At 42.7% G+C, this 18992-nt stretch overlaps 1 protein-coding gene across 1 annotated transcript in view; it reads right to left on the bottom strand.

Moving 5' to 3' along the window:
* The window catches only part of LOC126106846 (venom protease-like), a 221254-nt gene that overhangs the window by 44324 nt on the left and 157938 nt on the right, over positions 1–18992 (bottom strand). The window contains exon 5 of the mRNA XM_049913240.1: positions 4395–4531. Within this exon, the coding sequence (XP_049769197.1) occupies positions 4395–4531 (137 nt within the window). The remainder of the gene's footprint in view (positions 1–4394; positions 4532–18992) is intronic.

The following is an 18992-nucleotide window of genomic DNA, read 5'->3' as shown; positions in this document are numbered from 1 at the left end:
CTTAATCTATTAATGCAACGATTATTGTTCCCCGAAGAAAGGTTCATATATTTGCCTATTCTACTATGTACACCACTTACACTACTACTATTCCACGAACTTCCTTCTGTGAGACACGTGGTGGAGCCCTATGGACTAGCGCCAATCCCTTGTCAGACTCCCCCTCCTCTGACGTGCATTAGGATTTGCAGGTCTAATTTCAATCTCCTGGTTCTCCTGTTGTTCTTGGTTTCGCTCTCTCCAATTACGGTCGCTTTGCCGTTCGTTATTCCTCCTGTCCCAGATTCCTTGTCTAGATTGACCCTGTTCCCTGACGTTCTGGTTTCCGTGTCTCTGGTTTCTATAACCTTGAGGAGTGTGACCTTGATTTCCGTAACCCTGGTTTCCTAACTGACCAGTGCGATTATGCGATCTGTTGTCTTCCCTTGCTGGTACGTGGTATTTGTTATTTTGCTCCTTCTTCCTGTCCTTTGCGTCTTGTTTATCGAAGACAACTTCGAGTTCGCGTAATAGACTCTTGAATGCTTCTATGTCAGATCCACACTTCCCGACAAGTGTCTGTTGATACCTAATTGGCAATTTGGAAAAACAAAATTTAATGATTTCTCCGTTGCTATATGGACTATCTAAAAACTGATTCTTCTTGAGTAAATCATCAAAAAATTTTGTTGCGCTCCTATGCCCGGACACTTCCAGTTCAGGACAAAATATTATTTGCTCTTTAATCCTGTCTTGCGTTTCCTTTGACCAGTAAGTCCGCAGGCCTGGGATGGCCATGACGACGGTAATGAATTTGTAAACTGCATCACCCAACTCTTCGGATGCATCGACCCTCCATTATCTTTGAACTTCTGGAATTTTAGTATCGACAGGAAGTGATTGTGATCAAAATCCTGTCTGATCCTCACACTGGTGTTGTCACTCGTTTCCGATACTTGCACGTCTGCTGAGTGTCCTGTTCTATCTTGCTGATAACTGTGATTTGCTACCTCTGTATCACAGTGGCACTCAGAATTCACTCTCCTAAGTGGGCTACAATTATTGGAGCTATTACTCGCTGTTTCTGCGTGTGCATTGTTAGTTCCGCACTCGGTCATTGGGCTAGAGCACGGCGAGCTTTTCCTCGGAGACATAATTCTGTGTACTCCATCATTGGTATCCGAACGCGCAGTGCTCGTGTGCCTGTTTCGCTCTAGTTTTGCTATCCGACTCTCTACTTCTTTCATTCGTTTCGCGATGTTCGTAACAGCGATATTACCTTGGGTTTTTAAGAACGCTAGGGATTTTGAGTGAGCTTGTGTTGCACGTCGCAAGCGTCCTGCGAGTTGAGAAGTTACTTTTGCGATTTTCATTGCCCCTGTTGCTGCCGTTTTGGCTAGGCCTGCTACTTTTTGTGCCACCATTGACATTTGTTTTGCTTCTCCACATTCTTTCTTTATTGTTAGTAATTCCCCACGAATTGCTCCTATATGCGAAATTATAGTCTGAGTGTCCTTCTTACGCAGTTCGTCCGCTTCTTCCTTCTCCTTCTTACGTTGTTCGTCAGCCTCTTCTTTCATTGATCGTAGGAAGCTCAGTATTGGGTTAGTGTCTTTTTGATCCTCGTCACACATGGGCGATGTAACTCTGGACACCTGGGCGCTAGAGCTCTGACGTGACCAAGTTGGCCTCTGTCTGCTCTCGTCCGTTTGACTATAAACTTCTGCTACCGTCTCGATCTGAGTGCCTGTCTCTGTTTCATCCTCTAGCTCACTATCATAATCACGGCCGCGACGTTGCTCTAAGATCGCGTCCAAATCACCTTCCTCATCAATGAACCTGCCGTCCTGTCCTGCTAAAAATGTACCCATCTCATCTCCGAACCTATCCCCGTCAGTAAATTGCCCCTTATCCATTATGTATCCTCTTTTGTTTTAGCTTCGCTGGATAATAGTCGTGCCTTACTTCTCGTGATCATTCATGAAAAACTAATTTATCTACGATGCACAATAAAAGTAATCTACATATATTTTTCCACATAGACATAAAATTTCAACAACGCTGTAATTACATGCACGATTTGTTGTGGTACAGAAACTACCCACAAACACGACAAAATGTGATCAAAGAAACACATAAAACAATGAAAAAACAAACAAATATATACGCTGAAAACAAAAACAGTAATCATGCGCCGCTACTTAAAAATAATCACAGAACTACAAGAAAGAGATCTAGTGTATTAATCATAAAAATAGTAGAGAAAAAAAATTTGAATGTTCGTACCTTAGAATACTGTTTGCTAATCAGTGATTCTCAGGAAAGATCCGAGGCTAAGGGTCGCCATTTTATGCGAGGTGCCGGGGCTAGCAGTGTATTTAACACTAAATTCTTCTAGAATCTACATATGTAAATGATGCTCTAAGCCCCCCCTATTGTAACTCCGACTTTTGCTGTTGCACAAGGATTAAAAAAAATACGCGAACTGACTCTAATCAACCCTGCCAGTGGAGTAGAAGAGAGTTTGGCACCTGCAATAATTTAATTTGATAAATAAGTTAAATAAACGAAGGTTTTATTAACATAGTGAGGAATGATAGGGTTGCTCTACCGATTAACAGAATGAAAGTTCTGTCCAAAATAACAATATGATTTATTAAGACTAAACACAAAATAATAAACAAAAACACATGAAACATTTACAATACATCAAATTGGCTCAAATTCGATACTCAAACAAACACTGTGAATGTGAAGTTGTCCCTAAACTAGATTGTGAGGATTATGATGAAGTGGTATGTGGAGCCAATTCCTGGCAACTCAAATCTTAAGAGAAAACACATAGCCAACCCAACATTAATTGCTGCTACCCAAGACAGAACAAAGTTAGAAAAAGACGAACAGGCGCGCTCTGCTGAGCTCTGATTATCACCTAGGAAAATCCCTGTCTGCCGGTGCTGCGGACATACCTTACCAATCTGTCTTCTTAACTGCAAGAACACGATTTGGCGTACCGGAGGCGATGGCTGGTTGCTTCGACGTCCTCGACCGAAAGGCGAGAGCTGACTACCCCGAGCACCCGTACAGGCCGAACACACTGCATTCTCGCCCCCACGACAGTGGCCGTGGTTAAACGTTCCAATCAGCAACTCGAAAACCGGCGGAAAATTCCACTTTATTGCCGGAGCACTACCATTCCACCAATGGAGATTCTTGGCGCCAATTTCTGCGCTGATTTTGCTACGTCACAGAGCTATGCCCTGAGCTAGCCAATCACAGTTACTATTTTGCAGAAAGCGCGGGAATTTTCCCGCCACAACTGCCTGGGTACACAAGTCCTTCCCACGCCTCGCTGGTAGCCCGCCAGAAAGTGTTTTCGCTAAGTTTCTGCGAAGTAACGGAACGTCTAGCCCAGCCGCTACTTCAGAACCCTCCGGGCGTGTCTTTTGACAATGTTGGTGTCTGCAAAGTATTCACTCGACTTCCTCACACCCATCGGCTTAACCCTTTCCAGATCAGCAGTGCCCGCCTGTCACCGGATCACCTGGGTGACGAGAGACGCTTCGCTTCGGAGGGAGGGGAGTGGCCTCATGAACTTGATGAACTTGCCACGAGTATCACAGTGACAACTCAGCATCGCTACAGACGCTAACAATGAAATGTGCAACAGCACAGCATTACGATGAAAGGTCTGTAATTACGAAGATCGAGGTAAGTGGTCCTGAGGTTGTCATTAATGCAGTGGGGAAATTACTGTGTTTGTGTTCGTTCGTAATTGTACTGTATGATGGAAAATTATTACCTGTGTGAGAATAAGCCTTGTAAGTGTTCACTGTAGTAAATCTGTAACCGATCCAAAATACACCTATTCTCCAGAAATAAAACGACTGTTTTAATTTATATTTATGTTCCGGAAACTGGTGCACCTATACCTTCTGTCTGTTACTGATTCGAAATGGCACATTCAGGCATGAATGTTTTCAAAGTTAATAACGTATATTAGTTTTGCAAAGTCTGACTACAGGTATTTCCATCACCATGTAAACTGCTTGCCAATGCAGGTATCAACAAACCCATCAATCAGATGCCCTGGAGAAGAGATGCAATGAACGGTTTCATTTTCCTCTAGTTTCAGTCACACAGATATCTGCTGACAGTAACAAATTAATAACGGGGAAGCGTAGGACATTAGGGGCCGCTCATAGCTAGATTATAAAATATGTGGATAGTTTGACAATGTTTGCAAGCAGAGAGCATGACTCAGTTATGAAAAGCAAATTGTGTTAATTGGGTGGAATATACTTTTATAATATTAATTACTTACAAATTATCACTGTAAAAGGCATTTATGAAAAGCCACAGAATAAGATGCTGATAATTAGTAAGTTGTGAGTGTGCACCACACTTTTACTCACAGAACAGAGGCCACTGTGCTTGTTTCCGGCACACAGCGTACTTTCAAGAATGGTATCTGCTTCGAACTGCTGCTCGCATACTGAATTGGGAATAACCGTCACCTCAGTAAACAGAAGAACGTCAGAAAATGGCTCGCCTGTAACGAAAAAAATTCAGTCATGTCATACTCCGGTCTCTTTGCGACCGTGAGCATCTAGTTACTTTACCCTTCAGTACCAACATAAAATAAATAACTAATATCAATGCGATCGCACAAGGAATACCGTTATGAAACACCCATCATACGTAATTAGACTGCCAAGAATCTGTCGCTCGTGAAGCATGCGCCGTCCACAGGACCGCACCCGTGCAGACCGCCTGGACTAGTGGTACATCGGCGGCCCCTGCGAAAGCGACGGCGTGTCCGTCAGCTGCCGAGAAAAGCGCAGGTTTCCGTTCGGGTCTCGCGACAGACAGACTGGATGTTACACTAATTCTCCATCGAAAGATCTGGCAGCGGCATGTACTCTCTAAACCTCATCCAGAATACCGACGCACGCACGGGAGAACTCCTCCCAAGGCAAATGGCTGATTAGGAATCATACGAGAAATACTGCTGAAGTTAATAAATAATTAATTCCCAGTCAATGATCACGATGTAGCGGATATAAGATGGATGCCGTAGCTACCTCACACACAAACTGGCGATGTCACAAAACTAGTAGCCAGCTCACACGAAAACACTTTCAAAAAGAGATCGTTACATACAAAGACAGAGAGAGAGCTCTAGTTTGCTTTGCAGATGACGTAGGAACTAGCACGAGATGTTTCATTCTGGCATGGACTCTAAACTGCCTCCAGCCTTCCTGTGCACCTTTCCTGTGCTGCATTTCACAAACTGCTTCAGGAGTTATTAAATCTGGTGTGGAGTATCACATCTTGAAGATGTCACAAATGTTACTTCACATGACGTGCCATGCGAAATATTAATTTAATCGTTAATATAGCGTTTAAACAATTTCCTTCACACGGTTTAAAACCACTCTAAATAAAAAAAAAAGATCGACACTGCACATCAGTTTGCATGTATAAACAACAGTGATACATTATCGGCGAGTAGTTACATTAAATAATAAAAACTTATCACTATTTTACAGCACTATTGCAGTGGTGATGTATGAAATGATAGTTCGCATTTCAAATTTCGACGTGAATTTACACTGTCACGGTTATAGAGCTCCTGACAACTACAATCTGCTAAGCGTATTGGGTCTTGTAAAGTGCTATAAAATTCCTACGATGACTGGTTCTCTCAGCTACACCAGGGCGAAGAAGGAGGGAGGAAAAGGGTCTACAGCGTGAGAGGATATTAACAATAACAAATACCGTCACGATGTATTGAGAACACCGTGCATTCACGGCTAGATGACTGAGATCGTAGGGAATACTCTTACATGCCAGGTACTCGCCGTGCCGCAGTGCAGCGCCGGCGGAGGAAACTGCCGCGGTAAACGTGTCCCATGACTGCAGCTGCGGAAGCGTGTGTCGGCCACAGAGGCCGGCCTACCGTGGACCACCCCTTGTCCCAGGAGGACCCGCGTGTGGGACTTCCCAGCAGAAAAAAAATCGTCGTATTGACTCTTCTCAAATTCCCGCAGAGTATACACACGACACAAGCGGTCCCAATGGTGACTCAGTGCAAACAGGGTATGAGTCTATTCACACATACAGGGCAAGCAGTGAGCCAAACCGTCATAGGACGAAAGCTTTCTGGGACTCTCTGCAGTGGTGTACGAAGGACTGGCAAAGGCGTCTGCTGGGCTGCTGCTTCCGGCACCGAACTGCCTGCCTGCTGCTGTGCTTCCTACGGCCTTCTCCAGACACTCAAGAGTATAGGCAATCAGGCATCCATTTATCACTGTAAGTGTAGTTAAATATTAGGATTTCTGCTGCAGTGTCACACCGAGAGATGTACTGGAAATGTCTTCTCTTGACTACTGTACTTCTAGAACGAATCTCGATATCTACACTGCACATAATTTTCCACACAAGAAAAAAAAAAATCTTTCATTCCCCTTACGGCTATCGCACTTTTCCACGTGAAATCCACACACAGTTATTCAACGTGTTCACATTTCAAACAAGCAGTGCAGTATTCGTTTGTATGTGCCTTTTTTTTTTCGCCAGTTTCTGACTGGTTTGATTCGGCTCACCACGAATTCCTCTCCTGTGCTAACTTCTTGTGCTACCTTCTTCATCTCAGAGTAGCACTTGCAACCTACATTCTCAATTATTTGCTTGATGTACTCGAATCTCTGTCTTCTTCTACAGTTTTTACCCTCTACAGCTCCCTCTAGTACCATGGAAGTCATTCCCTCATGTCTTAAATGTCTTAACAGATGTCCTAACATCCTGTACCTTCTCCTTATAAGTGTTTCCCAAATGTTACTTTCCTCTCCGACTCTACACAGAAACTCCTCATTCCTTACCTTATGAGTCCACCTAATTTTCAAGATTCGTCTATAGCACCACATATCAAATGCTTCGATTCTCTTCTGTTCCGGTTTTCCCACAGTCCATGTTTCACTACCATACAATGCTGTACTCCAGACGTACAGCCTCAGAAATTTCTTCCTCAAATTAAGGCCGGTATTTGATATTAGTAGACTTCTCTTGGCTAGAAATGCCTTTTTTGCCATAGCGAGTCTGCTTTTGATTTCCTCCTTGCTCCGTCCGTCACTTGTTATTTTACTGCCTAGGTAGCAAAATTCCTTAACTTGATTGACTTCGTGACCATCAATCCTGATGTTAAGTTTCTCGCTGTTCTCATTTCTACTACTTCTCATTACCTTCGTCTTTCTCCGATTTACTCTCAAACCATACTGTGTACTCATGAGACTGTTCATTCCGTTTAGCAGATCATTTAATTCTTCTTCACTTTCACTCAGGATAGCAATGTCATCAGCGAATCGTATTATTCATATCTTTTCACCTTGTATTTTAATTCCACTCCTGAACCTTTATTTTATCTCCATCATTGCTTCCTCGATGTACAAATTGAAGAGTAGGGGCTAAAGGCTACAGCCTTGTCTTACGCCCTTCTTAATACGAGCACTTCGTTCTTGATCATCCACTCTTATTATTCCCTCTTGGTTGTTGTACATATTGTATATGACCTGTCTCTCCCTATAGCTTATCCCTACTTTTTTCAGAATCTCGAACAGCTTGCACCATTTTATATTGGCGAACGCTTTTTCCAGGTCGACAAATCCTATGAAAGCGTCTTGATTTTTCTTTAGCCTTGCTTTCATTATTAGCCGTAACGTCAGAATTGCCTCTCTCGTCCCTTTACTTTTGCTAAAGCCAAACTGATCGTCACCTAGCGCATTCTCAATTTTCTTTTCCATTCTTCTGTATATTATTCTTGTAAGCAGCTTCGATGCATGAGCTGTTAAGCTGATTTTGCGATAATTCTCGCACTTGTCAGCTCTTGCCGTCTTCGGAATTGTGTGGATGATGCTTTTCCGAAAGTCAGATGGTATATCGCCAGACTCATACATTCTACACACCAACGTGAATAGTCGTTTTGTTGCCACTTCCCCCAATGATTTTAGAAATTCTGATGGAATGTTATCTATCCCTTCTGCCTTATTTGACCGTAAGTCCTCCAAAGCTCTTTTAAATTCCGATTCTAATACTGGATCACCTGTCTCTTCTAAATCGACTCCTGTTCCTTCTTCTATCACATCAGACAAATCTTCACCCTCATAGAGGCTTTCAATGTATTCTTTCCACCTATCTGCTCTCTCCTCTGCATTTAACAGTGGAATTCCCGTTGCACTCTTAATGTTACCACCGTTGCTTTTAATGTCACCAAAGGTTGTTTTGACTTTCCTGTATGCTGAGTCTGTCCTTCCGACAATCATATCTTTTTCGATGTCGTCACGTTTTTCCTGCAGCCATTTCGTCTTAGCTTCCCTGCACTTCCTATTTATTTCATTCCTCAGCGACTTGTATTTCTGTACTCCTGATTTTTCCGGAACATGTTTGTACTTCCTCCTCTCATCAATCAACTGAAGTATTTCTTCTGTTACCCATGGTTTCTTCGCAGCTACCTTCTTTGTACCTATGTTTTCCTTCCCAACTTCTGTGATGGCCCTTTTTAGAGATGTCCATTCCTCTTCAACTGTACTGCCTACTGCGCTATTCCTTATTGCTGTATCTACAGCGTTAGAGAACTTCAAACGTATCTCGTCATTCCGTATCCCACTTCTTTGCGTATTGTTTCTTCCAGACCATCAGCCTACTCTTCATCACTACTATATTGTAGTGAATGACGCCTGCCGCTTGGGTTCTGAGGCCATCCTTGGTTCCTTCCGGCGGCTGGCTGATTTGGTGAAGACAACCAGCATCGCACGCGGAGTGCAAGCTGAGCTTAATATCTTCAGCATAGTGCCCAGAGTCGATCGCGGTCCTCTGGTTTGAAGCCGTGTGGAGGGTCTAAACCAGAGGCTCAGACGACTCTGCGACTATAATGGTTGCAAATTCATCGACCTCCGTTATTGGGTGGAGAACTGTAGGGCCCCCCTAGACAGGTCAGGCGTGCACTACACACCGGAAGCAGCTACTAGGGTAGCAGAGTACGTGTGGCGTGCACACGGGGGTTTTTTAGGTTAGAGGGACCCCCCCCCTTGGGCGAAACGATAAAATACCTGACGGCTTACCAGAGAGGACATTATCATCGTTGATAAAGAACGTCCGTCCTCAGAGACCAAAAACAGGAAAAGTTAACGTAATATTGGTAAACTGCAGGAGCATCCAGGGCAAGGTTCCTGAATTAGTATCTCTTATTGAAGGAAATAGTGCGCATATAGTATTAGGAACGGAAAGTTGGTTAAAACCGGAAGTGAACAGTAACGAAATCCTAGACACAGAATGGAATATATACCGCAAGGATAGGATAAACGCCAATGGTGGAGGAGTATTTATAGCAGTAAAGAATTCAATAATATCCAGTGAAGTTATTAGCGAATGCGAATGTGAAATAATCTGGGTTAAGCTAAGTATCAAAGGTGGGTCAGATATGATAGTCGGATGCTTCTATGGACCACCTGCATCAGCAACCGTAGTAGTTGAGCGCCTCAGAGAGAACCTGCAGAACGTCGTGAAGAAGTTTCGTGATCATACTATTGTAATAGGGGGAGACTTCAATCTACCAGGTATAGAATGGGATAGTCACACAATCAGAACTGGAGCCAGGGACAGAGACTCTTGTGACATTATCCTGACTGCCTTGTCCGAGAATTACTTCGAGCAGATAGTTAGAGAACCAACTCGTGAAGCTAACGTTTTAGACCTCATAGCAACAAATAGACCGGAACTTTTCGACTCCGTGAATGTAGAAGAGGGTATCAGTGATCATAAGTCAGTGGTTGCATCAATGACTACAAGTGTAATAAGAAATGCCAAGAAAGGAAGGAAATTATATTTGCTTAACAAGAGTGATAGGGCACAAATCGCAGAATATCTGAGTGACCACCATCAAACGTTCATTTCTGAGGAAGAGGATGTGGAACAAAAATGGAAAAAATTCAGAAACATCGTCCAGTACGCCTTAGATAAGTTCGTACCGACTAAGGTCCAAAGCGAGGGGAAAGATCCACCGTGGTATAACAATCATGTACGAAAGGTACTACGGAAACAAAGAAAGCTTCATCATAGGTTTAAGAGTAGTCGAATCATAGCTGATAAGGAAAAGCTGAACGAAGCGAAAAAGAGCGTAAAGAGAGCAATGAGAGAAGCATTCAACGAATTCGAACATAAAACATTGGCAAACAATCTAAACAAGAACCCTAAAAAGTTTTGGTCATATGTAAAATCGGTAAGCGGATCTAAATCCCCTATTCAGTCACTCGTTGACCACGATGGCACCGAAACAGAGGACGACCGAAGAAAGGCAGAAATACTGAATTCAGTGTTCCGAAACTGTTTCACTGCGGAAAATCGTAACACGGTCCCTGACTTCAGCCGTCGCACGGACGCCAAAATGGAAAATATTGAAATAAACGATATCGGAATTGAAAAACAACTGCTATCACTTAGTAGCGGAAAAGCATCCGGACCAGACGAGATACCCTTAAGATTCTACAGTGATTATGCTAAAAAACTTGCCCCCTTTCTATCAGCAATTTATCGTAGATCGCTGGAAGAACGTAAAGTACCTAGCGACTGGAAGAAAGCGCAGGTCGTTCCCATTTTCAAGAAGGGTCATAAATCAGATGCGAATAATTATAGGCCTTAGCCTAGCTTACGTCAATCTGTTGTAGAATAATGGAACATGTTTTGTGTTCTCGTATTATGACGTTCTTAGATAATACAAATCTCCTTCATCATAACCAACATGGATTCCGCAAACAGAGATCATGTGAAACTCAGCTCGCCCTATTTGCCCAAGAAATTCACAGTGCCGTAGACACTGGCGAGCAGATTGATGCCGTATTCCTGGACTTCAGGAAGGCATTTGATACGGTTCCGCACTTACGATTAGTGAAAAAAATACGAGCTTACGGAATATCGGACCAGGTTTGTGATTGGATTTAGGATTTCCTAGAAGAAAGAACACAACATGTCATTCTTAACGGTTCAAAATCTGCAGATGTAGAGGTAATTTCGGGAGTACCGCAAGGAAGCGTGATAGGACCTTTATTGTTTACAATATACATAAATGACTTGGTTGACAACATCGGTAGCTCCGTGAGGCTATTTGCAGATGACACGGTTGTCTACAAGAAAGTAGCAACATCAGAAGACTCGTACGTACTCCAGGAAGACCTGCAGAGGATTAATGCATGGTGCGACAGCTGGCAGCTTTCCCTAAACGTAGATAAATGTAATATAATGGGCATACATAGGGGCAGAAATCCATTCCAGTACGATTATGCCATAGGTGGTAAATCATTGGAAGCGGTAACGACCGTAAAATACTTAGGAGTTACTATCCGGAGCGATCTGAAGTGGAATGATCACATAAAACAAATAGTGGGAAAAGCAGGCGCCAGGTTGAGATTCATAGGAAGAATTCTAAGAAAATGTGACTCATCGACGAAAGAAGTAGCTTACAAAACGCTTGTTCGTCCGATTCTTGAGTATTGCTCATCAGTATGGGACCCTTACCAGGTTGGATTAATAGAAGAGATAGACATGATCCAGCGAAAAGCAGCGCGATTCGTCATGGGGACATTTAGTCAGCGCGAGAGCGTTACGGAGATGCTGAACAAGCTCCAGTGGCGGACACTTCAAGAAAGGCGTTACGCAATACGGAGAGGTTTATTATCGAAATTACGAGAGAGCACATTCCGGGAAGAGATGGGCAACATATTACTACCGCCCACATATATCTCGCGTAATGATCACAACGAAAAGATCCGAGAAATTAGAGCAAATACGGAGACTTACAAGCAGTCGTTCTTCCCACGCACAATTCGTGAATGGAACAGGGAAGGGGGGATCAGATAGTGGTACAATAAGTACCCACCGCCACACACCGTAAGGTGGCTCGCGGAGTATAGATGTAGATGTAGATGTGATCTGAGTCTATATCTGCTCCTGGGTACGCCTTACAATCCAGTACCTGATTTCGGAATCTCTGTCTGACCATGATATAATCTAATTGAAATCTTCCCGTATCTCCCGGCCTTTTCCAAGTATACCTCCTCCTCTTGTGATTCTTGAACAGGGTATTCGCTATTACTAGCTGAAACTTGTTACAGAACTCAATTAGTCTTTCTCCTCTTTCATTCCTTGTCCCAAGCCCATATTGTCCTGTAACCTTTTCTTCTGCTCCTTCCCCTACAACTGCATTCCAGTCGCCCATGACTATTAGATTTGCGTCCCCCTTTACATACTGCATTACCCTTTCAATATCCTCATACACTTTCTCTATCTGTTCATCTTCAGCTTGCGACGTCGGCATGTATACCTGAACTATCGTTGTCGGTGTTGGTCTGCTGTCGATTCTGATTAGAACAACACGGTCACTGAACTGTTCACAGTAACACACCCTCTGCCCTACCTATTCATAACGAATCCTACACCTGTTACACCATTTTCTGCTGCTGTTGATGTTACCCGATACTCATCTGACCAGAAATCCTTGTCTTCCTTCCACTTCACTTCACTGACCCCTACTACATCTAGATTGAGCCTTTGCATTTCCCTTTTCAGATTTTCTAGTTTCCCTACCACGTTCAAGCTTCCGACATTCCACGCCCCGACTCGTAGAACGTTATCCTTTCGTTGATTATTCAATCTTTTTCTCATGGTAACCCCCTCCCCTCTTGGCAGTCCCCTCCCGGAGATCTGAATGGGGGACTATTCCGGAATCTTTTGCCAATGGAGAGATCATCATGACACTTCTTCAATTACAGGCCACATGTCCTGTGGATACACGTTACGTGTCTTTAATGCAGTGGTTTCCATTGCCTTCTGCATCCTCATGTCGTTGATCGTTGCTGATTCTTCCGCCTTTAGGGGCAATTTCCCACCCCTAGGACAAGAGAGTGCCCTGAACCTCTATCCGCTCCTCCGCCCTCTTTGACAAGGCCGTTGGCAGAATGGGGCTGACTTCTTATGCCGGAAGTCCTCGGCCGCCAATGCTGATTATTTATAAAAATTTAGGCAGTGGCGGGGATCGAAGACGTTTTGATTATGAATCAAAGACGCTACCCCTAGACCACACTAGTTAATTGCCAGACTCAGACATTCTACAATCCAACGTGAATAGCCGTTTTGTTGCCAGTTCCCCAAATGGTTTTAGAAATTATGATGGAATGTTATCTATCCCTTCTGCCTTATTTGATCTTAAGTCCTCCGAAGCTAAACTCTACCATCTGGTGAGGAAGATGTATGAGACAGGCGAAATACCCTCAGACTTGAAGAAGAATATAATAATTCCAATCCCAAAGGAAGCAGGTGTTGACAGATGTGTAAATTACAGAACTATCAGTTTAATAAGTCACAGCTGCAAGATACTAACACGAATTCCTTACAGACGAATGGAAAAACTGGTAGAAGCCGACCTCGGGGAAGATCAGTTTGGATTCCGTAGAAATGTTGGAACACGTGAGGCAATACTGACACTACGTCCTATCTTAGGAGATAGATTAGGGAAAGGTTTCTAGCACTTGTAGACTTAGAGAAAGCTTTTGACAGTGTTGATTGGAAAACTCTCTTTCAAATTCTGCAGGTGACAGGGGTAAAATACAGGGAGTGAAAGGCTATTTTCAATTTGTACAGAAACCAGATGGCAGTTATAAGAGTCGAGGGGCCTGAAAGGGAAGCAGTGGTTGGTAAAGGAGTGAGACAGGGTTGTAGCCTCTCCCCGATGTTATTCAATCTGTATATTGAGCAAGCAGTAAAGCATGTTGTTGTTGTTGTGGTCTTCAGTCTTGAGACTGGTTTTATGCAGCTCTCCATGCTACACTATCCTGTGCAAGTTTCTTCATCTCCCAGTACCTACTGCAGCCTACATCCTTCTGAATCTGCTTAGTGTATTCATCTCTTGGTCTCCATATACGATTTTTACCCTCCACGCTGTCCTTCAATACAACATTGGTGATCCCTTGATGCCTCAGAACATGACCTACCAACCGATCCCTTCTTCTAGTCAAGTAGCCCCACACATTTCTCTTTTCCCCAAATTTATTCAGTACCTCCTAGTTAGTTATGTGATCTACCCATCTAATCTCCAGCATTCTTCTGTAGCACCACATTTCGAAAGCTTTTATTCTCTTCTTGTCCAAACTATATATCGTCCATGTTTCACTTCCATACATGGCTACACTCCATACAAATACTTTCAGAAATGACTTCCTGACACTTAAATCTATACTCGATGTTAACAAATTTCTCTTCTTCAGAAACGCTTTCCTTCCCATTGCCAGTCTACATTTTATATCCTCTCTACTTCGACCATCATCTGTTATTTTGCTCCCCAAACAGCAAAACTCCTTTACTACTTTAAGTGTCTCATTTCCTAATCTAATACTCTCAGCATCACCCGACTTAATTCGACTACATTCCATTATCCTCGTTTTCCTTTTGTTGATGTTCATCTTATATCCTCCCTTCAAGACACCATCCATTCCGTTCAACTGCTCTTCCAAGTCCTTTGCTGTCTCTGACAGAATTACAATGTCATCGGCGAACCTCAAAGTTTTTATTTCTTCTCCATGGATTTTAATACCTACTCCAAATTTTTCTTTTGTTTCCTTTACTGCTTGCTCAATATAGTGATTGAATAACATCGGGGAGAGGCTACAACCCTGTCTTACTCCCTTCCCAACCACTGCTTCCCTTTCATGTCCCTCGACTCTTATAACTGCCATCTGGTTTCTGTACAATTTGTAAATAGCTTTTCGCTCCCTATATTTTACCCCTGCCACCTTTAGAATTTGAAAGAGCGTATTCCAGTCAACATTGTCAAAAGCTTTCTCTAAGTCTACAAATGATAGAAACGTAGGTTTGCCTTTCCTTAATCTGTCTTCTAAGATAAGTCGTAAGGTCAGTATTGCCTCACGTGTTCCAGAATTTCTACGGAATCCAAACTGATCTTCCCCGAGGTCGGCTTCTACAAGTTTTTCTATTCGTGTGTAAAGAATTTGTGTTAGTACTTTGCAGCTGTGGCTTATTAAACTGATTGTTCGTTAATTTTCACATCTGTCAACACCTGCTTTCTTTGGGATTGGAATTATTATATTCTTCTTGAAGTCTGAGTGTATCTCGCCTGTCTCATACATCTTGCTCACCAGATGGTAGAGTTTAGTCAGGTCTGGCTCTCCCAAGGCCGTCAGTAGTTCCAATGGAATGTTGACTACTCTGGGGGCCTTGTTTCGACTCAGGTCTTTCAGTGCTCTGTCAAACTCTTCACGCAGTATCGTATCTCCCATTTCATCTTCATCTACATCCTCTTCCATTTCCATAATATTGTCTTCAAGTGCATCGCCCTTGTATAGACCCTCTATATACTCCTTCCACCTTCCTGCTTTCCCTTCTTTGCTTAGAACTGGGTTTCCATCTGAGCTCCTGATTTTCATACAAGTGGTTCTCTTATCTCCAAAGGTCTCTTTAATTTTCCTGTAGGCAGTATCTATCTTACCCCTAGTGAGATAAGCCTCTACATCCTTACATTTGTCCCCTAGCCATCCCTGCTTATCCATTTTGCACTTCCTGTCAATCTCATTTTTGAGACGTTTGTATTCCTTTTTGCCTGCTTCATGTACTGCATTTTTATATTTTCTCCTTTCATCAATTAAATTCAATATTTCTTCTGTTACCCAAGGATTTCTACTAGCCCTCGTCTTTTTACCTACTTGATCCTCTGCTGCCTTCACTACTTCATCCCTCAAAGCTACCCATTCTTCTTCTACTGTATTTCTTTCCCCCATTGCTGTCAATTGTTCCCTTATGCTCTCCCTGAAACTCTGTACAACCTCTGGTTTAATCAGTTTATCCAGGTCCCATCTCCTTAAATTCCCACCTTTTTGCAGTTTCTTCAGTTTTAATCTACAGTTCATAACCAATAGATTGTGGTCAGAGTCCACATCTGCCCCTGGAAATGTCTTACAATTTAAAACCTGGTTCCTAAATCTCTGTCTTACCATTATATAATCTATCTGATACCTTTTAGTATCTCCAGGGTTCTTCCATGTATACAGCCTTCTTTTATGATTCTTGAACTATGTGTTAGCTATGATTAAGTTGTGCTCTGTGCAAAATTCTATCAGGCGGCTTCCTCTTTCATTTCTTAGCCCCAATCCATATTCACCTACTACGTTTCCTTCTCTCCCTTTTCCTACAATTCCAGTCACCCATGACTATTATATTTTCGTCTCCCTTCACTATCTGAATAATTTCGTTTATTTCATCATACATTTCTTCAATTTGTTCGTCATCTGCAGGGCTAGTTGGCATATAAACTTGTACTACTGTAGTAGGCGTGGGCTTTGTGTGTATCTTGGCCACAATAATGCGTTCACTATGCTGTTTGTAGTAGCTTACCCGCATTCCTATTTTCCTATTCATTATTAAACCTACTCCTTCATTACCCCTATTTGACTTTGTGTTTATAACCCTGTAGTCACCTGACCAGAAGTCTTGTTCCTCCTGCCACCGAACTTCACTAATTCCCACTATATCTAACTCTAACCTGTCCATTTCCCTTTTTAAATTTTCTAACCCACCTGCCCGATTAAGGGATCTGACATTCCACGCTCCGATCCGTAGAACGCCAGTTTTCTTTCTCCTGATAACGACATCCTCTTCAGTAGTCCCCGCCCGGAGGTCCGAATGGGGGTTATTTTACCTCCGGAATATTTTACCCAAGAGGACGCTATCATCATTTAATCATACAGTAAAGCTGCATGCCCTTGGGAAAAATTACGACCGTAGTTTCCCCTTGCTTTCAGCCGTTCGCAGTACCAGCACAGCAAGGCCGTTTTGGTTATTGTTACAAGGCCAGATCCGTCAATCATCCAGACTGTTGCCCTTGCAACTACTGAAAAGGCTGCTGCCCCTCTTCAGGAACCACACGTTTGTCTGGCCCCTCAACAGATACCCCTCCGTTGTGGTTTTACCTACGGTACGGCTATCTGTATCGCTGAGGCACGCAAGCCTCCCCACCAACGGCAAGGTCCATAGTTCATGGGATGGGGGTGGGGGCAGTAAAGGATACAAAAGAAAAATTCGGGGTAGGAATTAAAATCCATGGAGAAGAAGTAAAAATTTGTGGTTCACCAATGACACTGCAATTCTGTCAGAGACAGCAAGGGACCTGAAAGAGCAGCTGAACGGAATGGACACTGTCCTGAAAGGATGCTATAAGATGAACATCAACAAAAGCAAAGCGAGAATAATGGGATACATTCGAATTAAGTCGAGTGGTGGTGAGGGAATTAGATTAGGAAATAAGACACTTAAAGTAGTAAATGAGTTTTGCTATTTGGGGAGCAAAATAACTGCTGATGATCGAAGTAGAGATGATATAAAATGTAGACAGGCAATGGCAAGCAAAGCGTTTCTGAAGAAGAGAAACATCGACTATAGATTTAAGTGTCAGGAAGTCGTTTCTGAATGTATTTGCATGGAGTGTAGCCATGTATGGAAGTGAAACGTGGACGATATATAGTTTGGACAAGAAGAGAATAAAAGCTTTCGAAATGTGGTGCTACAGAAGAATGCTGGAGATTAGATGGGTAGATCACATAACTAACTAGGAGGTACTGAATAAATTTGGGGAGAAGAGAAATGTGTGGGGCTACTTGACTAGAAGAAGGGATCGGTTGGTAGGTCATATTCTGAGGCATCAAGGGATCACCAATGTAGTATTGAAGGACAGCGTGGAGGGTAAAAATCGTATATGGAGACCAAGAGATGAATACACTAAGCAGATTAAGTAGGATGTAGGTTGCAATAGGTACTGGGAGATGAAGAAGCTTGCACAGGACAGAGTAGCATGGAGAGCTGCATCAAACCAGTCTCTGGACTGAAGACAGCAACAGCAACATCAGGAAGGAGAATTCCGTTCTTCTACAGGTCTTCTTTTGTATCTCCACAGGATCAGTCACATACAACAAAGTCCTTGTGATGATGATGTTTCACCCGCCTTGCTGTGATACTAACTACACCACGCTAGATACTGACAAGTTGTTGACATATATAGAATGATACACTGGAAGGGAGGGTAATAATTTGTGTAGCCACTATAGCTCAAGCACTTAACTGTATGAGCTATATTGGTTACAGAGAAATATATATTACCATGAAGACTAACTTGATCATTCATTATGTCAATAACTGGTCTAGCTTTGAAAAATAATGATATTAATAAGAGTAATACTTTGAGTGTAATGAGAGAGTTATTAAATAGAACACAAACACGGTTTGACCTTATACATATGTACACTATTTTTTTATTTAAATATCTTACACAGGATGTAGTATTTCAAGAAAATCACCAGACTCTTTCTGTATTTTCTTCTTTGCACCTGTACAGTATTTCCCAAACAAAGTTCTTTGACATGCAATAAATTCCCCATGTATCTCTCTCAGGCCAATGGATGGCTCACAATGTCTCAGATTTTTCAAATGCTCATTTAGTCTGGTTCTCTTTCGGTTCAGCGTTCATGTGCTGCTTCAAATCATCAACATATACACTGTGCACACGTAGGAAGTATACAACATCATTGTATGCAAAGTCTATGCTCGGTAACCAGGGGTTCACTCTATACAATGTAAAACGTAGTGCAGAATCCAGATCGTATAATTTCATAACTGAGGCGTGCCTTAGGTAAACACAATGGTCACCCTATTTCACACATAGTGTGCAGTCATCATACACTGTTGTAATAGTGTCACACCAGTAAGACAAATGTCTGGGTGAGAACGAGTTGGATAATACTCTGCAATCTGCTGAGTTATGTAGCGCTCTGCACGACATATTTGGTCTCAGTCGAACTCGGAAATTGGCACATTAACACCCTTCGATGCATTTTCAATTTCTATTCTCGAATGCAAGCCTCAAACATGATGTGCTTCTATACCAACACAAGTTTCGTTCCACT

This window comes from Schistocerca cancellata, chromosome 10, assembly GCF_023864275.1.
Source record: "Schistocerca cancellata isolate TAMUIC-IGC-003103 chromosome 10, iqSchCanc2.1, whole genome shotgun sequence".
Taxonomy (NCBI): domain Eukaryota; kingdom Metazoa; phylum Arthropoda; class Insecta; order Orthoptera; family Acrididae; genus Schistocerca; species Schistocerca cancellata.
This window is presented reverse-complemented; position numbering and strand designations above follow the sequence as displayed.